Genomic DNA, 20,837 nt, shown 5'->3' with positions numbered 1-20,837 from the left:
TCTTCTTCTTCTTCTTCTTCTTCTTCTTCTTCTTCTTCTTCTTCTTCTTCTTCTTCTTCTTCTTCTTCTTCTTCTTCTTCTTCTTCTTCTTCTTCCTCCTAGCTTTCCATTCCCTCTGCCAAATAAATAATAAACAATGCAGAGGTGGTGCAGTAGTACAGCAGAGGACAAGGGGGAGGGACCTGTAAGGTGTTTTCAGGCTAATTCCACTGTTTTCTAAAAACTGCAGCTTTAAATAAATTTCTCGTTATTAACAATATTTTGGGTCAGAATTGAGTCACACGCGTCACATTCTCTTACCCCTCAGGTTATGATTATCATCACGGGAGCACACAAAGCATTTGCTTTATATAAAGCCATAGAAGAAGGTGTGAATCACATGTGGACGGTGTCAGCATTCCAACAGCACCCGCAAACCATTTTCGTTTGTGACGAAGACGCCACTCTGGAGCTGCGGGTTAAGACTGTGAAGTACTTCAAAGGTACGGATAAACCCCAGAGCTGTGCAGTGCCGTGTGTACTTTAGTCATGATAACAAAGACCTTGGATGAATGAAGATAAATGTCTTGTGTGAATCGCAGAAAACATGCYGAGTGTTGTTCTTTCTGTAGGAATGATGCATGTGCACAACAGGCTGGTGGAGCTCCTTCCTTCTGAGAACAAGAAGAACTGATGAGATTGTTATATCACACTTCACAATTCATGAAGCATTTATCAGGAAAACACTCCAATGGTTGCCTTTAACTCCTGCATATTCTAATGGAAACTAATTACTTATTTGATTCAATAATACTTTATTAACCCTAAAGGGAAATTAAATGTTGTAACTCATATTATCCTGGTTGATTTAAAGAGTTATTACATATACTGACAGCTGTGGGCATGAAAGATCTCCTGTAGCGGTCCGTCTTACAGCAGCTCTGAAGAAGCCTTGACAGAAGACACTCTGTTGTAGTATGACAGTCTGATGAAGAGGATTCTCAGGGTTGTCCATCGTATTGTCAGAAAGCCTGACAGGGAGATGCCAGAGTCAGGGATATAATCCTGCAGCCATGTCTCAGTGAAACACATTATACTGCATTCCTGATACTTTGGCTGGGTTCTTGTTAAGGCTTGGAGTTCGTCCAACTTGTTCCTCAATGATTTCACATTGCCTGTCATGATCGATGGAAGAGATAGTTTAAACTTCCTCCTTCTCTAACATTGCCTGTCATGATTGATGGAAGAGATGGTTCTTCCTCCTTCTCTCTATCTCATTTGCTCCTGCTCTGCATCCACGGTGCCTCCTTTTCAACTCGTCTGGGATTCGTAGTAGTTGAAGTATTAATTGAGAGGTTTTTATTCAGAAAAGGTGGAATTAAAAAAGTTTTAAAAGAATATCTCAGAATGTAACAAAGCTACTCCCACATCCATCTTGAGCGGCGCAATAATTCGTAATACATTAGTTATCTACTAATTAGTTTAAATTAGTTACTGGAACACAGTAGGCGTTTTTATTTGTACATGTTCACACAGCCTTCTTTTTCCTGTAACCTTTTTTTTWAAATAAAGTTTGATTTTCACAGTTATGTGTTGCGGTTTTCCTTCAGATCTCATGACAACACGGAACAAGTCGTGTTGCTTTTCCGAGCTGCTCGTAAATCTTTCAGACGGTGTAACGTTTCCAGTCAGCTTTCTGTTTTGTTTTAGAGAAAAAAACTACTCAGCTGTTCAGTTTTAGCCAAGTGGAGTTTTAGATATTTTTCAATTATACCTGCATATCACATGTATAATATATATTTATATTTAGCGGTTGATTTATGTACCATAATTTCTTTCTGTATTTCGCTCGTACGAGCAGCTTGAGACCTTCAGTGGCCGACGGCACTTGAACGCAGCATCAAAACGCTGTCGTTTCTGAGAAGGAAGTAGATGGCCGACTAGTGGGGAATCCATAAATATCTGTTATTTCGTCGGAAAAAATTGTTTCACTCAGACATATTTTCCACAGCTGAAGTCGGAAGAGGACGCTTTTATCCATCTGGTTTCTCTTCCACGATGGCAGAACAGAACAGTAACGTCAGATATCAGGAGGTAAGGTAACAGGTTGTTGGCTAGCTGAACCGATGCCACGGTTAGGTTAGCTGCTAACAAGGAGCGCAGCCGACCGACGTTTACTGGGGAGAGAACCAAATGTTGCGATATTTGTGTAAATTTATATGCAACAAAAAGTCATGCAGTCAGAGTTGTGTAACAATGCGTTATGAAAAGCGGGAATTGGGTGTGGGTTGATTTTTAGCTAGTTGATGGTAACGTTAGCTGGCCTGAATCATGTCATGGGCGCAGTCCTGCGTGTRTCTGAAACCACGCAGACATCCAAACACTTCAGTAAACACGGAGTGTGAACATTTATTTTTGTTCAGTACATAGTAGTCGGTTTGTAAACGAAAACTTAACCTGAAAACTGTATTTAGGGTAGTACCTGCACATGAAGACAGAGCTGCTGAGCTTTGTGTCTTTGCTGTTCTAATGAATTCAGGCYGCCCACTGTCTTTATAAAGGTAGTTATAAAAAAATGTAAATACCCGTTTTTATTACTCAGATCTGGCTTTGCAGTACAGATCCATTTTACTTTATTTGAATATATCAACAAGTAAACTCAGTGTCATGAGTGTCCGAGTCACCCATGACATTTCATCATGAATTTATTTTCATTAACAGGCAACTCTTGTTTTGTCTTTGTTTTTACTCATTTTAATTAGGATATTTAGAGCCACAGAAACTTAACAACAGTCTGCAATTTCTTAAACCAACCCTGAATATCTGTAATGGTTGAGTAATAAGGTTACAGCAGACACATAAAGCTGCTTTACAGTAAATATTATGTTCCACTCTCCCATAGTAGTGTGGTTCGGTATACATTGACCCATGTAGTTCAGTTTCATTTGTTACCGTATCTCGTGATTTACAATTGGATGAAGTTGAAGTTTGACTTGGACCRTGTTGATTTTGCTGCTTCAGCTGGTGAACGAGGAGGAGCCGGTGCAGCCGTCCCAGGAGAGTCCAGCCCAGGACGCTCCACCACCCTACAGCAGCGTCGCTGCAGCAAATGCAGGTTAGAGAAACCCCCACTGCTTGTGATGTCTTACTATGTGTGAGCGCTTACAGCATGATTCGTGCTGTGGTGCAGTCCAAATCAGCACGAGTACATCAATGCAACCTAAAGTAATGAAGGAAAAAGTCTCTTCAAGCTATAAATAAAGTTGCGAAAAGCAACTAGAAATGAACAAAGTTGCTTCTTGTGTGATCCTTTTCTGGAAAAAGAGTATTTTAGATTGACCAATAGATTCACTGACTAGTACTTTCTTAGTCTAAATGAGTTTATCATAAGTTTTGGCTCTAAAACTCGTTTATTTAAAAGCTTCCTCAGGTAATGATTTAAAGCAGATGAGAGTAGAATATTTCAGATTTTCACTTTAAAAATGTGAAGCATTCTTTGACAATTTTCTTGTTTATTTTCTTGTAGAAACGCAGCCAATAAATACTGTAAAGCGGAGCAGCCTGAGTGCTGTTAAAGTCTCTCGTTTCAAGCTTCTTATGAGTCTATAGGTCAGCGTGTTGCGTAAGTGGGTGCTGCCCGGAGCTCTTACTGGATGAGTTCATTGATCTGATTCAGTGCTGGTGCTGTTTGAACAACACAAACCAGGATTCCTGGACGAGTGCCAAGCGACCCAGATAGAAGTCTCTGCTTTTATGGGAAGAACAAACAGTAATGGACACTTGTACTAATGTGCTCTCTGAGCTGGRGAGCTCGCCTCCACCCTGGTTTGGCTTTGAACACTCAGCTGCTGCTTTCCTCACGACAGGAAGTGAAAGAAAATGAGTTTTTTCCATCAGCTTTGCTCACTGTTGTGCTCATTATATCAGACTTGTGTTGCTGAATGTATTTGTTCTTCACATCCACAGCCTTCTTCGAAAACAAGGAGGACGGAGAAAGGTTTCCCAACCCTCCTCCTTACAGCGTTGCCACCACTTTACCCTCCTACGATGAGGCGGAGAGGAGCAAAGCAGAGGCTGCCGTCCCCCTGGTCGCAGGGAGAGTCTCGGTACGTTTCTYGTTTTTTTTGGTCACGTCTCTGATAACGTTCCTCATGTAATTTCAGGACGAAGGAGTTCATTCAAATGAATTTGGGGTTTGTTGCAGGACGAAGACTTTGTGGCCAGAGATGACTTTGAAGATGCCGACCAGCTGCGAATAGGAAACGACGGCATCTTCATGCTCACTTTCTTCAGTAAGACAGAGCGTATCATTTTTAGTAGTTTTATTGATTCGAGTTTATCTATGGCCATTGATTTCTAGTTAAAAGCTCTTGTATATGAAGCCTAACTTGAACCACTGTAATGCTTTAAACAGTTCCATATAAATACAGATATCAGAGAAGATGCCTGTTCTTTAGATTGAGAACTGCAGATCCCAGTGTTCTGATCTGATTTAAAAAAATWAAAAAATACCTGTCAGATGAAAGAAGTGTTTTAATGCTGACAGCAGAGTGACAGGGATCAGAAGGTTTCTGACAGGAATGAGACATCGTTAGCTGGCAGCCCTCGTCAGATCACTTTATTCTGCGAAGCATCAGAGCAGAYGCTTGTTTTTAACCAAAGCGTTTCTGACTGTGATTTTTCAAGTCGACGYTGCTGCTCTTGCAGCTGAGTCATCGTGATTGCACAACAGGATTGAGGCTGTTTCTTGCCTGCTCAGCTCTGGTTAGATCATGTAAAAAATGTTATCCCTTTCAGGCTTTGGATCAACACTGGGAAGAAAAAAAAAACACAAGGAATTTGAGACCTTAGGTGGCCTTTTTAAACTTTAGTCAAAAATATCTTGTTTACAACCAGATAAACAGATTGTGTTCTTTTTTTAAAGGACATACTTTACAAAGTCTGTTGCTGACGTTTGTTTTATTTTCGWCTGTGTTTTTGTCACCAGTGGCATTGCTCTTCAACTGGATCGGCTTCTTTTTGTCGTTCTGTTTGACCACATCAGCTGCTGGTCGATACGGAGCCATCTCAGGTTTTGGCCTGTCCCTCGTTAAATGGGTCCTCATTGTCAGGGTAAGAAGCCTTTACTGAAAAGCTATTTCTACAGCCGCGTTAAGCTTGTTACATACTCTGTAGGAACCAAGAAATGTGTTAATGTGGTCAAACTGTTGAGAACAAAGTTTGTTTTGGCCGATGCATTTCAATGCTCRGATACCAGCTAATGGTTTGACTGGATTATCTTTTCTTTTCTGTAGTTTTCGACCTATTTCCCTGGTTACTTTGATGGACAGTACTGGTTGTGGTGGGTGTTCCTGGCTCTGGGTGAGTGAGAGACATTGTATTTAGAAAGTCACATGACTGTAACATTAAAAAAAAAGACTTTTTTTAACCCGGGGATTTTCAAAATCTTTACAAATAGGAAAATGAATTAATTATCAGAAGGTCCTTTAACTTTATGACCATTAGTGTTCCTGAAGAGGAAAAGTGACCAACTTACATAACTGCTAAAATATATTTTATTTACCTTTTTTTACAGTCAATCTTATGAGCCAACTCAGCCTGAAATAAAAATATCAATTTTTAAAAGACTTTTTAAAAGTAATAAAAGGCCTTTAAAAAGTCCACATTTCAGTTTATTTAAAAATCAACCAAATGACCTTCAGCATGTTGCTCAGTCAAACATGGAGTCTTTTTTTGTTAATCATTTTATTTATTTATATTTTGAACTTCTACTCGTGCACAACACCGGCTGCACTTTGTTGCTCCTGCTGACACATGTATGTCCTGTAGGTCTGACATGTATACCTTCTGTCTTCAGAAAATACAGATCTCTTGTTTCAGACTATGAAGCTCAGCTTCAGGCAGCATCTGACAGTATTTTTGTTGAAAAAAAAAMCAAAAAACACCAGTTTTAGTTCAGATTCTTCAGTGTTCAGCTGCTCTGAGTCAAGATTGTGGGACAGAGGTGTTGCTGTTGAGTTTTGTCACATGATTCTTTTCCACAGTTTGAGCCAGGTTCTATTGATTCTGCTTGTTTGTAAAACATCAGTACAGATTATTCAACTAAATAGATCAACGGTATATGATTGATTTTATTTTTTAAATGTTTGTTCCAGGTTTCATGCTGTTCATCAGAGGCTTCGTTAACTACTCCAGAGTGCGCAAGTTGGTCGATCCCACTTACGGCAATCTGCCCAGAACAAGAGTACTTTTCATCTATTAGAGGCGAGTTGTTTTAGTCTGCGTGTGAGGAGCAGGAAAGCTGTGATGTTAAACAGGATATATTTAATATTTACAACAAGCACACTTCACTTCAGCTGCAGAGATTGAACCAGATCAACAGATATGACAAGAAACGGGAGACGTAACAGAACCTTCCTTATTGAATGCAGCCACTATTAATGCATCTGTGCAGCTCTGGCTGCATGTTCAACAACTTCACAAGATGGGTTTTATTTAAACATCATTAAATGCCACTTATTACTTAAACATAAGACAACTAAGTTAAACAATTCTGCAGACTTTGGAGTGACTGAAACCAAATGCTAAGACACAAAACTAAACTTGGCACAAAAAGTAAGTACATTCGTGTTTGATAGATTATATCTTTGTTGTAACAATGCATCTTGGCAATAAATCTTATATTGTTGGAAAGCCTGCTAATTTCCCTTTTAAATGGTGCCACATTTGTAAGGAACATGCATTTGATCAGAGCTGAGTATGTGTGTTGTACACATGAAATATTTGCCAAACGGTTTGTTTTGCTGTAGTTATTGACACTTGTGTTGAGCTTCTGGTACCCCCAGGTGCCAGTCAGGTGCCCGCTATAAGATTTACTGCCAAGAAGCTTTGTTACAAAGAAATAATCTGCCAAACACAAGTTGACCTTTCTTCCTGCACTACTTTCTGTATTAACTGTTCTATGAATGAATTCAAACAGAATCAAGGACCAAGTAAAAGTACTTATTATCTGACTGTTCATGAACAGTTGGTAATGTTGACGTGTGTTTTGGTCATACACTCAGGRTTTAAAAGAACAAGAGGCACAGAAGAAGTGTTGAAGAAACCAGAAATCAGCCAGAAGAGTTAAAGACAAAACAACTCAAGACGGTAACACATTCAGGAATTATATCACTCGTTTTCTTTTGTTTTGTTGTTTTAAATCTTTATTAATAGAACATGGCTAATAGTCCCTTAATGTATTCATTAGTGGCAAATGTTAGGTGCTATTTACATTTGTCTGTAATGTATCAGTAATGCCTTATATCATTTGATGGTAGCATACGAGCATGCTTCTGCCCACCAGGTTCACAATTAGTCTCTCATGTTGGCGACACCTGAAGCCAACGGGTAATAGATAATTAGTGCAACACTGTAGATTTGCCTTAGCATGCAGCTCACTTTGTAACACTCAACCTGTTTGATCGTAAGCTCAGAGACAAATGCAGGCTGTTAATGCTGTAGACGTGGTTCAGTATTTCACTCACCTGTTGGCTTCAGCTTCAAGGAGGCAGCGTTCATCTGCTGATATCAAGTCATTAAGAACTTGTTAAAAGTGTTTTACATCACTGCCACAGTCAGTGGACACAAATATACCAAAACGAGTCCCATCCTAATTATTTCCTGTTGCTGTACATTAAATCAGGTAAAATTATCCTCACCTGGAATTAGATTTGAAGTTGCTGAGATGCTCTTGATCATGTCCTAATTTAGTTTTTTCAGAAAATCTGAACCTGCAAATAACCAGAAATGGTGTGTTTTAATATGGAGGTTCTGAATGTTTGTTCAGTGACAACAAACCACTTTCATGAGCTCATATCTGGTCCATTTCTATAAAAACAAAAACATTGAAATGTTCCAGTCTGACCTCTTACTGTGTCCTGACTGAGTCAGTGAATATTTTGTTCATGGATTATAAAAATACTGAGTTTCAGCTGTTAACAATCTTCAGACAGATGGATCTAATTACCTGAGCATTAAAAGTAACTTAAATTCCTCTTCTAGGTGCTGTTATTTTTTTTCTTTGTTTTTGTAAGATTTAATGAGCAGATGGGCGAAACGATTAGTTTCTTCTCCTTTGAACTTTCTCATTCTGCRTTAGACGTTAGTATGAATTATATCAAAGAATGTTTGCAGCTGCATTTCCATACAGAACCAATAACTCAGAAGATCATTGTACTAAATCACAAAAATGGATCAAATAATCATTTAACTTCRTACTTCTGCCATGGCTTTGATTACAAACCAATTATGCTTGTTCCTATGTGGCGTAGAGCTGAAACGTTTGGGGTTTTGTTGTTATGTAACTGTACAGAAAATGTTTAGTGTTTAAATAAATGTCACTTTAAATGGGTCGTCTGGGTTATTTATTGAACTTTAATGGAGGACTGCACCAGCGGTCCTACACAAGTTTAAACTCTACAGGAAGTATTTATGGAGGAGTGTCATCTACAGGTAAATGTTATAAATCTGGTTAAAAACATTTTAAGTTTGTAGTTTTAAAATTCTTGGGGAAATATAGATCAAGCAGGTATTTTTATTTTTTACTCAAAGACGATTTCTAGTGGCAGCAAAGTGTTCAGAGAAATCTGCAACATGGCGCCTCATAAATAAAGCAGACTGTTACAGCCAGGCAAGCAACTTTTTCAGGTTACAGGCATCGAATAAAGGGATGTGACCACATGTAGGAGAACATGGAGGTGGAAGAAGAGGAGTGAAAGCTGTAGAGAGGCAGCTGGAACAGCGAGGCTACAATCAACAGAGGTCACTAAACTGGTAAAGAAGAGGCAGGATGGAGGAAAGTCTCAGTTTCAGCAAAGGTTAAAGGAAAGGTTTACAAGAGAGTAGAGACCAGCTGTGTTGTATGGTTTAGAGACATGGACATAAAGACAGGAGACAGAACAGAGTCACAGCTGAAGATGTTGAGGTTCTCCTTGGGAGTGACAAGGATGGAGAAGAGATCAGGGTCCGTATTTAACAAACTTCTTAGAGTGGAATTTTAGTCTCAGATGGACCGAGAAGACGGATCACAGCTGTCCTCAAGACCTCAAAAACTGCACTAAGTGGTCTGGGGGTCCCTCACCTGAGTGTTATTCTCAGTTACAATGTACAGAGGAACTAAAATAAAAGTTAGGAGAACAGGTTTAGTCATCAATACAAAAAGAAGGGGAGGAAAAAAATACCAGTGCCATAATGTTGGACTAAAAGACGGATATTTCTGTGTGGCTTTTGGAGAGAATATTAAACTATCAGCTGGTGAGTGAAAGCAGATGATATGATGCTGCCAAAAGTCTTCATTTTTAACCCCCGCCTCGTCATTGGTTAAGGTGGAATTGAACTTTGGTTGTTTTTTAACCCAAATTTCACAAAATCTGTAAATTTCTTTAAAAAAAAACAAGCCAGAGTACTTAATGGAGCGCGGGGTGCTCTCAGACAAAACGGATAACGACCGAGCTGTGTGTGAAGGCAAGTTAAACATTACCTCAGGCTCTGAGACGTACAAAAAACATTCAAGCTGCAGTTTTTGAAATACTGATATTCATTCTCATTGTGACTCTCCATAAATCACATAAAATTCCCTCATTTATATCATGAATGAAGGAAATGTTGCATTTTGTTGATCTTAGGATTTTCACAGATTTATCTTGACGTTTCTCAGAGAATCTTCTTGAACATGAAATCCGATGCAGTGATTGGTCCATGCCGGGGGCTTTGTAGCGACGTCATCCAGGATCAGCTTTGTGGCACAGCAAAGTGTCGTAAATCAGCTCTAAGACTGACACTTAAGAATTACTCTGTTTATATTTAAGTCCACTCTAAAACAGCATTCTTAAAGTGCCTGTGACATCAAATTTTTGTAATAAACACAAATCATTTTTGGAAAGATAACATTGGTTACATACTGCAAAACAAATTTCACATCACTCAGATGAACGGTTGTTGAGATATTGTCATGTGAAGAAACAGGAAGTGATGTCAAAGGGGAATGTCAGCATGTAAACAAAAGCTAACTACACAGACTGTAGAGAAGAATCTGTTTCTTTAGATCATTTTTAGTCCCTATCAAAGAGAGACGGAGAAGAGTTGAAGTTTAAATAATTTTGTTTTAATAAACTGAGACCAGCGAGTTTATTTTATTAATGAGTTCCCCTTTGATGTCACTTCCTGTTTCACTTTGGCTGAGCCAAATTTAAAAGAAAATACACCAGTTATGTAACAAAATGGGTAAAATCATGTGTATTATGCCAATTTTCTTAGGTATAAAGATGCTTTCGTTGACTTTTTGTATTTGAAGGATAGGCACGTCACAGGCACTTTAAGAGTAAGACGGTTGATAAATGGCGGGCCCGGAGGTGCAGCGGTAGAAGAGCTGCAGCTGCCAGGAAAAAGACGGAGCTAGATGGATGCAGCTAGAGAGGACATGGGAGGTAGATGTAGTGAGGAGGAGGAGGCTGACTCACTGTGGCGACCCCTGAAGAGGGAAGAGCCAAAAGAAGAAGACGATGCGACCACACCTGGATCGCTCCACCACATGTCTCTGACGTGTACTTTGTTCATCGCTCTATAAAACCTTTTCTTCTAACAGTTCAGATAAAACCACATTTAGAGAACACGTCCTTATCCAACACCAGCATTCTGGCTGTGCCTTCTAAAATATTCAGTCTGAATTAATAACTCGTGCTGGGTTTGAAGCACCTGTTCTACCTCAAGTGTCTTAGTAACTCAGTCATTGTCCAGAAACTGTTAAAAAGCCTGAAATAACAGTGTTGGAAACATTAACCCACCTTTGTGAACAATCTGGTTAAATTTCTACTAAAAAGGAAAATGAAACTAAGCTGCATTTTGACTTCTGTCCAAAATGAAATCAAATACATATTTCTTGATTGTTTGGATCAGAGCTAAACAACAGCTTCACCTCCTCTTCATCACGTTTTGTTCCGGGTGCAGTCGATGATTTAGCCTCGTGTTTTCAGTCTGTTCGGTTCCTTCAGTACCGGGGGTCGTCCAGCTGTCTGGGCAGAAAGAAGATGGCCTTCTGTCCGATGTGGGTTCTTGGACCGGGCTTAGGTTTGCCGTTTTTCTTCAGGGCTACGTACCAAGTGTGGTCTTCATATTTCTGTGACTTATACGTGTTGTAGTGGTTCTCCTCCAGCTTCTCCAGGAAGTAGCATTCATCCGTCACTGTGGGCTGCAGCGGGAACACACAGAGGACGAGATGCAATGGATTTGAACTGTGGAGTTAAAACCTTGATCAGGATCAAYGGTTTGATTGTGTAAATCAGCAGCTGCACTCACCGAGCTGTACAAGTGCCCTTCATCGCTCATGGCCAAATATCGCCCCGCTTCTGTTCCCTGGATGACCACGACACCTCTGTCCACAGATCTGAGCTTTAAAACAGCTGAAAGGAGACAGACTTTGAATTCTAGCTGAAAACAACCAACTTGATTATACAATCTGCTTAAAAAATAAAGTAAAATCTGAAAAAAAATATTAGCTCTGCTGTTTAAAGTTCATGTAGATTTATACAAAATTTTAAACTAAGTTTAATCGCTCTAAAAGTCCAGATGCTGTTACTTTACAATGATTTTCTTTTTGTTATAACCTCAGTTCTGTTTCATTTTAGGATTTTATTTAGACATAAAACTCTGATCTTATTTGTCGAGATTCAGGGGGAACAGGTGACGATCCAAACTTCAAACCCTGTCAGATCTTTGATTTATTTTCTTAAAGATGCTGATTAAGACACTTCATTTTGCTACAAACAGTTTAAGATCACACTGCTTTTGTCCACTGGTTTGGTTTTCACCATTTGTTTTGAGAGCACACTGATCACCAGCTGTTTGTTAATAAAGTTGGTGGTGAACACAATACTAATAGAGTGGCTGTGCTTTATTTTGTTGCAGCATTCAACTTTAATTACAGAAATGTACCCATAAAAAAAGATGAGTTTTTTTTTGTCAAATCCTTCAAAAACATTTTCTGAAATCTTCTTCAGCTGTTTTGTTTTATGCTCATTTCTGCTACTGTCTTCTACAAACAGCATTTAGCTGCAGTTTTGTTACATTTAGCTTTGAACTTTTTAAACTAAATACCTCAGTTTGTTTAATGACGATGAAGACCTTCAGGTTAGAAATAACAAGAACTCTGATGAAAACGTTGATAAATTGTTTTAAGTGAGGGGTGTTCAGTCCTGGTCCTCGAGGGCCGCTCTCCTGATGTTTTCCTGCTCCAACACACCTGACTGTGACTGAATTACCTCTTCATGTCTTGTATTCACGCAATAATGTAAATCAGGTATGTTGGAACAGATAGTGGCAGGTGTTACACCAAATTTTGTGACCATCATATACTGTGACCAGAGGGGGCGCTGTTGCGTTTCTAAAAACAACTTGGCAGAACATGGCCACAAAGAAGAATATGCTGAAGACATACAAAAACAAAAACTGTTGACTGTTATTATACATGGTCACAGAATATGACAGCTGTCATATATTGTGACTTCACTGTAGCTAAGGAAATAGTAAAAAAATATTCAAAAACTATACTAATCGTTTACATCCTCTAGTGTCAGAAAAATAACTTTTGATCACTGACATGGTGACTGTTAGTACAGGGTAACATAATATAATAGCTATTATCATGTATAGTAGTAATAGTAAAAGTCAACATGCCAGTGATCAGAAGTTATTTTTCTGGCATTAGAGGATGTATACAATGAGTAGAGTCTGTTCGTGAATAAATAATTTTATTATTTACCATGCTACAGTGAAGTCACAATAGATATGACAACATTAGTCATATTTTGTGACCTCTGGGTTACACTTTTGTCGTATGATCTTATTCTTTTTTGTGGCTATTTTCGGCCAAGTTCTGTTGTAGAAACGCAACAGCGACTCTTCTGGTCACAATATATGACGGTCACAACATATGGTGCAACACCTGTCCTGTAATAAGTTGTCTCAGTGTGTTCAGTAAAAAAAAATAAACACCTGACTGGGTGAATTATCAAAACTGCAAATGAAACTACCTATTTAAAAACAAAATCCAAATTTTAACACGAATGAGGTAAACTTCGTCTCAAAAGGAGGAAAATTTAAATATACCCTCATCTAGAATTACCCTATTTGTTTTTAAATAAGTAGCCTATGTTACAAATGACATATCAAGGAAGCTGTGGGATGTTTAACCTCTGCAGCGGAGAGGACGTGAACGCATCACGCTGCTGGGCCTGTGTCAGGATGCGCGCATGCGCAGTGCGTTTCTGCTGCTGCGGATTCCTCACCGTGAAGGTCCTGCTCGTTCCTTCCGCCCTGCACCGTCCCATCGGGGAGGATCTGGAGGTGATACCCGCCGTTCATGCAGTAGAGCCGTGTCAGCCGCCGGTAGTCCCGCAGCGCAAGGCCACCGCCCTCCTCAAACTCTTCCCCGGCTCCCAGTATTTCTCCGTCCGCCATCCTGATCAAATGTGCCCCAGCAGCAGCAGGTGGGGTTCGGGATTCTGATGGGAACTTGTCAGCTGGTCTGTCCCCTGCGGAGCTCTGGGGTTTATGGAGGTCGTGAACGAGCGCAGAATAAACCGCAGACTGGCAACATGCGCGCTCCCGATAAACCCTTTACTGTTTCAGGTTGAACTCGTCCATAAAGGTGCTACACTTCTGTTCAGAGCCATGAGGACGAGTCTAAAGGATACACATCACATGCACTTCAAGCACTTTAGCTATAAGCTACATTAAAGCCAGGTATAACAGTTAGCTCCAGATGTTTGCAGAAGTTTGAATAGAAACTAAAAAATATGCGTATTTGTTGATGTATAAACTGTATAGTGTCATAAAAAAGTGAAATAACGCTGCTGCTAAAGCTTCATGCTTCACCATGCCCATGGTAACCAGCCCAAAGTGGGGACCGCGGGCCAAATTTGGCCCGCCAAGCCATTTGATTTGGCCCACCAACAGTTGCCAAAGTTACAAGGTTGTAACCTGTTATCCTAACACAGTATTTCCATTGGTCAAATGACTATATAAAAGGGCTGTAGTGAAGGTAGTTTTCATTCATGGTGCTGACATATCTTTGATTTATTAGGATTAAACATGAAACATGAAATGACAAGAAATATTTAGATCAGATTTAACCCCACATGTAGATTTGCACACTTTATAAGGTCACAAAAACTCATTTTATCAATTTATGAAATGTCCCATGAGCCTTTGCTRCTTGAGCGTATGGCAGACTTTCTCCAAGTGCACAGACTACTAAAGAGGGCCATTGCATAGCTTAATCGTTAAAAATAACGGACTTCACTTACAAAAATATTTGTATTTCATGTATTATATTACTGCATTTGGCCCACAGCTCTGGATAGATTTTCATTTTGGCCCTCTTGGGGAAAATGTTTGGGCACGTTTTACAGATTCTACTGCGCATGCGTAGTATCCGTATATTTTTTTTGCGGCGCATTTCATGCCTACTTCCRGTTTGTTGAAATACAACGTAAAATATTAATAGAAATAATTTGGATGCACAACAAAAACTCTGTCATCAGCCTGTGATGGACTTGCGACCTGTCCAGGGTGTACCCCGCCCCTCGCACTGTGACTGCTGGATATGGGCACCAGTGACCCACGCGACCCTGAAAAGGAAGAAGCGTGTACAGAAAATGATGGATGGATGGAACAAAAGCTCTTTAGAAACACTGGTGAATTTGATTCTTTTTAAATTTTCTTTTGCTGCATTTGTTTTTGCAATGTTGCTTCTGCTTAAAAAATAATTTCATATTTTTATAATTATTTAGATTGAATTTATTTCCTTACAGTTGTGTTCAAGTAATAAGGGGCAATTAGGACTAGACCAGGGCTGGGGTGCCTGATCCTAGTCCTCAGTGGTCACTATCCTGCTGGTTTTTGGATCTTCCATGCTCTGCAGCAGCATGTTAATCAACCAGGTGTGTCAAAGCAGTGAAACATAAAGCATGCAGGATGTTGTCCCTCCAGGACCAGGATTGGGCATCGCTGGTTTAATCAATCTGCAAACAGTTGCAGATTTACAAAAGTAAACTAATCAGGTGTCGAAATGAAAAAAATAAATACACAAAATAAAATTATTTGGTGAAGAAGTGCTATAATCATGAAAAAAAAACAGCTTACAAGAATCTCACTGTGTATCGCATTCGTATCGGGGGTAAACATCAGCAAACAGTTTCCTTTGAAAGTGGAGAAGTACCACACCAACACGTTCGGTTCAACCTTTAATCAATGGAGGAAAAGATCAACAAGAGTCCACACTACAGAGAGAAAGAATACAGAGAGGGAGAGGTACTGAAAAACCTACCTGGAGACAAATACACCACTTTTTTTTTTCTTTACAATGGATTATATGTACATATTAAACTGGTATGAAGCCCAAAAACAAAAACATGAAACAAAACATTTCCAGAGAAAACATGAACCTGTGAAACATGATCCGCCCTTTTGCAATATCTCATAATTATTGTCTGCATATGTTTTATACAAAATAGACTTTCAAACAATATTTGGGTAGTGCAATCTTTTTTTGTGTGTAGATTCAAGCTGGCTGATTACTTTCACAAACAGTTTTGTGTATGAAAACGACAGTCCTATCCTATTCACAGTATTATACAATTTGACCAAAGACAAGTAAAAAAAAAGTGTTTAATTAAAAAAAAAAAAAAAAGAAATCCTGTACATTTGTCATCTCATAGCTCTGTAGTTCATGTGAAATTTGAATTTGCTTTGGTCACCGTGAGATTCGACATTAAAATCTGCGGGTTTGTCGGAAAATCTGCGTGGACTGATTTATTGTTTCCTGAAGATCCTGATAATCTGGCCTGCAGAGATTAAAAAAAATCAAATGAATCTCCCGTATGCGAGTAGCTTATATTGTGTTAGAAGGTACAAAAGAAACGAGGAGAGCACATCATGTGAAGATTATCTGTCATTTCTATTGCATATTCAGTTGGTCTCAAAAATGTATAGGAAAGTAAACAGAATACATTTTTGAGCAAGACGAGGCAAGTGTGCGATCTCATATATATATATTTATATATATATATAAATGTATCTTTATATATATATATATTTAAATCTCTCTCTATATACTTGTATAAATGAAGAGCAGCAGCAGAAGACTGAATATACTGAATGTGAAAGTAACCCTCTACAGGTGATGAGGATAGTGTTTATTATTACTATTTTGAAAAAAGTCAAATAAAAGATCCGTTCGAGGCTACAGGATGCGTGAAAGGCGGTGGCAGATCCCTCAAACTCACATTTGTCTACATTTGCACATAAAACACAAAAGCGGAAACTGTTTTTGGTTCTTCCCGTCAGAACTAAAAGCGGATCATAAACTGTGTGAATCAGACCAATTCCTTTAAAACCTGAGCACTGGAGCAGAATATAGAATATAAGAACGTAAGCAATTTATCTGGTTTTGGGATAGACGTTAAAAACATATTTTTATATAATTATTTATATATATATATAGAAGTGAGCGCTCTGACATATTTCATTCATTCCTGACAGCTCACGACGTTTCACCTACCATAACAGTTCTTTGCTACTACTTTAATAAAACTCTTTAACACCACACTTGTTAAAATCTTCTCTTTAAAACAAACAAACAAACAAAAAAAAATAAGACAGGTTATGAAACACGCTGAAGACGAACTACACAGACCACATGGGAACATGTTGCGACAGGTCAGACACACAGAGACCCATGTCGATGTGTTCAGGACTAAAAGATCAGGCAAGCTCAGSACCGATTCCTCCCACATTAGTATTTTTTTTGTCCTCCTTTCAAAGAAATATTTCATAAATGGATTTGTTTGATACAAATACTGACCAATATCCAGCATCCCTGAAAACAGACATAAAGAAAGAAAAAAGGAGTTTGGCACTGAAATAGTTCCCAGAGAATAAAGGATCCGTTTTTGTTTTTTTGCCTGCCTGTCCGGTCCGGTCCAAGGAGATTGAGTGCTCAAAAAAACGATGGGGCTCGATCACGCAGCAGCACGATTACACAAACATGCAAAGACGCACAGACATCAGAATAAGTTGCATACAACGGAGGGAGGCTGACGAATTAGGGGTGTCACACAGGACGGGGGGGCGGGGTTTATGGGTTTAAAGGATAACGAATCTGCCAACGCCTGATCCATAAGTGTGGTATACAACAAGCCATCATCTGAAAAAGGTACATGCTGACATTTGAGAGGAGGAAGAATACCATCAATGTTCATGTTTTTGCTGAAAGTTGAGAGAAAACGAACACCAGTTGAGCCTAAAACTAGTTATTGATTCTACGTCTGAGCAGAGGTTTGGGCAGGCCTATAAAAAGAAAACTGTTAAAAAAGAAACACCTAATATGGTTGGATCGGCTACAGAGACAGAGAGGCTGAGCTACTTCATAATCCACCAAAAAGATGCTGAGCAGTAAAGAGACAGTTCAGTTTTGTGTAAGAGAGGTTCAGTGAGTAAGCTTAGAAGTTAATATCTTACCTGTTAAAGATGCTTCTTTAGACCACATCATTTTGAAAAAAAAAATAAATAAATTATTTCTAACCAGACTGATGAGATAACAATGAAAGCAGGGGTGTCTAACTCATTTTTACCCAGGGATACACGAGACCTGTGGTGGCCCACCATGGGGCCAGTTGTGTCCAACTAAACACAAAACGGTTCTCGCGTCATTAACTGAGCTCTGTGGTATTTCGTACACAGAAACAGTGTTTAACATGTCCTCTTATGGCTGGCTGTGGGGCAGTGGTAGGGCAGCTGACTTGGGACCAGAAAGTCACAGGTTCAACTCCCTGCCATAAAAGATGTCATCTCTAAGTAAGAGATGTTTTTGTTCTGGATGGCTTCACACACTGTTGAGTTGTGGTAAGTAGCTGCCGTCTTTCTGAACTCTCCCACTTTCWGACAGGGAATTACGACTTGTAAGCGGGAAATTCTCACCTCCAAGTACAACTGGACTGCAGCAAGCGTAGCTGGCTAAAATGCAACAAATTTCACCAGCTGCTGGCTACTTTCAAACCCTGTGCACCTCCACCTAGTGGTGAGATGCTATCTGCAAATAAAATAATCAACATGCATTATGGGAGATGTAGTTTGCGGTCAATGCTGGCTTTGAAGCAGCATACACTTATTTTAAGACAATACATCTTTGAAGTTCTCGCGGGCCACATAAAATGCTGCGGCAGGCCACAATTGGCCCGTGGGCCATGASTTTGACACGTGCATTCGAGGATTTTTCTATTGCAARACTTGTGTTTTGCAAACTACAAGTCACCAGAAGAAAATGGGCATAAAACCAATAAATCGGAAGAATGTTTTGCTTTAAATATCCATCTCTGGACTTTTGCTCGTCATTCTGGTCAGAATTAAAACATTTCTACAAACTGAGGAGCGAACTACAACAGATAAGATAAAAACCTTTCCTAACCTACCCCCGCTTCAAAACAAACTATCACTTTAACTGAAGAGGCTTATTCCACCCTGGTGTTAAAGCTTTGTATCGACTCTTAAAAACTTTCAGCAAAAACACAAACTGATTGTATTTTCTAAATGTTTAACAAACATCTCTAAGAAATAAACAAAAATAAAAATCATAAAGATTAAATAATAATAATAACAACAATAATAACAACAATAATAATCCAGATGCTTAGAGAGCAACGTTGGAGGAAACTCAGAGGAATTAGGACTGTATTTATACCAAAAATAAAAAAAAATGTTAAAAACTTGGGAGGACGGTTATTTCCTAACTAGTTTGAGCCATTTTAAAAACGACAAATTAGTACTCCTGAATATTTCAAAAAACCCACAAACTTGCAAGCACAACAAACACATGCTCTTTCACTTGTGATTGGCAGAACACATGTATCCATCACATTCTAGAGTAATCAGACTACTGGGGCAGACAAGGAAAAAAAAAAATCTTCTATATATTTTCATCTAAAGTCTCACAAGAAAGACCGGTAAGGAACAACCACTTTTCTTCACAGTCTTTTTAAAGCCTTTCGCAGAGCGCAAAGTGCTCGGATCGCACTTCTGCTGCAGTGTGCTCGCAAAGAGTTCGCATGAAAGGAAGCAGGCTAAATATCTGTTTTTGTTTCTCAGCAATAATAATAAAAAAAAGTCTATACGTGAAGGATAAAACCGAGCTGCCGCTTGAAAAGATAAACAGCCACTAAATTAAGAAAAAAAAAGGGAAAGCTGCAACTGCGTGTATTAGAATATAAAAAAGTACAATCAACTTACGATGAAGGTAGACGATGACAGGTTGAAGTTCGATAGGAAAAAAAAATGGCTTCGATGATTTTGTTGTTTTTTTAAGCAAAAAAAGGCACATCTTTTTCCCTTTTGTAATCGACATGTAAACCTGGAAGAGGTCGGCTTGTGGGAGAAATTATTGGTGGACTTTAGCTAACAGGCCCACAGAAAACTATGTAAATAGTTACGTAATCAAAGCAAAGAAAGATGCTTTTTTAAAATCATTAGAAAAACAGACTGTTTTTTTCCTTTTTCCTCTGTGTGACAGAAAAAAACATTTTCGTTACAACCTCCTATAAAGACTAAAATTAGAACATAAAAGCCTACTTAAGAGCATGTTATTAAGCTTTTGTTACCCTCTTGGGTAACGACGACCTGGAAAATTGTATAAACTGTCGTAGTTTGAAAATGTAGAAAATACTATCAGAAGCTGTACATAGATAATTGTATCTATTTTAGATATCGTTCTAGATCTGAAAGTAAGACACCTGAGACAACATTAATGTTAGCCTATTATTTCTCTCTGCGATTAGCTTTAACAAACAGTTCCTACTCTTATTAGACACTACATCTTAGACTCTTAACGGAAGCAGAATGCTTCGCGCGTCGCCGTCTGCTTCCTACACAAACGTCGCTCCATCCCACCGGACGCCTTCAGCCCGCTTTGAAACCGATGCTTGATTCCTGAAAAAAAAAAACGTCGTCCTCTCCTGGCGTTAGGTAGTCAGTTCTATTCTTTGCTTATCTGGAGGGTGGAGGTGAAGGGAGGAAGAGGTGGTGCTGCGGGGGCTGCTGAGGTGATGTGGTGGGATTTTAAGGCTTTGTGTTTGCTACAGGAAACAGTCATCTCTGATGGAAGAGGAGAGGTTTGACGCTCCCAGCCTTGAATTTTGGTAACTGATTGCTGATGATCTCTGCCAGCATCTCGGGGAACTCCACGCTCAGGAACTTGTTCACGAAGGTGTAGAAGCAGAAGCTGAGCAGACCGCCGCCCATCTGCACACATACACATGAGGTGTTGATTAATTTAAACACACACACACAAATGCTCACTTCAGTTTAGGCATGGGCCGGATACCAGTTTCAAGGTATCCCATGATATGAAAAGGTCACGGTTTGAAAATCACTAAAATTTTCTGTCATAATGTTCCTACGGTATGAGCATTTTTTGTTTTTCCTCTGGTCTGTGCAGCTGCAGACTTTCCCCCGTGCACCCCTGCAAGCTGCCTGTCTGCAGCACTCTGTGTTACGGCTGAAGGAAGAGAGTTCCCCAAACCTTTCCCGTCTAAAATAATACATCCAGCTACATGAAAATACTTTGGATGCTGTAAAAAGACGGACGGAATGTCTTGTGGACCGTGGAGGCAACACATCTAACATGACCGCAGCTCCAGGTAAAGTTATGCTAATCTTTGAACGAGCTAACTTTAGCATCAGTTTGTGAAACATGTTACCGTGTTGCTGTGGTTTAATGTGCCGATCACAACTTGTCTGCAAAACTGTTTGAGTTGTTGGATTGTGTATTT

At 39.3% G+C, this 20,837-nt stretch overlaps 4 protein-coding genes across 4 annotated transcripts; 2 read left to right on the top strand and 2 right to left on the bottom strand.

Moving 5' to 3' along the window:
- Positions 1–307: 307 nt before the first annotated feature.
- Positions 308–1,568, top strand: LOC106534414 (glucosamine-6-phosphate isomerase 1; the record flags this gene model as incomplete). The annotated part of the gene is given in 2 exon segments (XM_014031040.1): positions 308–482; positions 612–1,568. Coding segments are annotated over 2 exon segments (237 nt in total), but the record flags the coding sequence as incomplete, so codon positions are not given.
- Positions 1,569–1,630: 62 nt separating this feature from the next.
- On the top strand, positions 1,631–8,372 carry LOC106534415 (NEDD4 family-interacting protein 1). Its single transcript, XM_014031041.1, has 8 exons — positions 1,631–2,073; positions 3,001–3,094; positions 3,946–4,085; positions 4,184–4,271; positions 4,967–5,091; positions 5,274–5,340; positions 6,135–6,243; positions 7,044–8,372. Exons 1-7 carry the CDS (start codon positions 2,038–2,040, stop codon positions 6,239–6,241), a joined length of 657 nt encoding a protein of 218 aa, XP_013886495.1. The 5' UTR covers positions 1,631–2,037; the 3' UTR covers positions 6,242–6,243; positions 7,044–8,372.
- Positions 8,373–10,264: 1,892 nt separating this feature from the next.
- On the bottom strand, positions 10,265–13,754 carry LOC106534413 (putative fibroblast growth factor 1). The gene is made up of 3 exons (XM_014031039.1): positions 13,302–13,754; positions 11,314–11,417; positions 10,265–11,206 (listed from the first exon to the last, which is right to left on the bottom strand). The coding sequence occupies exons 1-3, from the start codon at positions 13,471–13,473 to the stop codon at positions 11,006–11,008; spliced, it is 477 nt and encodes a 158-aa protein (XP_013886493.1). The 5' UTR covers positions 13,474–13,754; the 3' UTR covers positions 10,265–11,005.
- Positions 13,755–19,249: 5,495 nt separating this feature from the next.
- On the bottom strand, positions 19,250–20,307 carry LOC106534412 (glucocorticoid receptor; the record flags this gene model as incomplete). Its single annotated transcript, XM_014031038.1, is given in 1 exon segment — positions 19,250–20,307. A coding segment is annotated over 1 exon segment (153 nt), but the record flags the coding sequence as incomplete, so codon positions are not given.
- Positions 20,308–20,837: the final 530 nt, after the last annotated feature.

This window comes from Austrofundulus limnaeus, unplaced genomic scaffold, assembly GCF_001266775.1.
Source record: "Austrofundulus limnaeus strain Quisiro unplaced genomic scaffold, Austrofundulus_limnaeus-1.0 Scaffold1168, whole genome shotgun sequence".
Taxonomy (NCBI): Eukaryota; Metazoa; Chordata; class Actinopteri; order Cyprinodontiformes; family Rivulidae; genus Austrofundulus; species Austrofundulus limnaeus.
The sequence above is the reverse complement of the archived record's forward strand: the minus strand, read 5'-3'. Positions and strand labels throughout refer to the sequence as shown.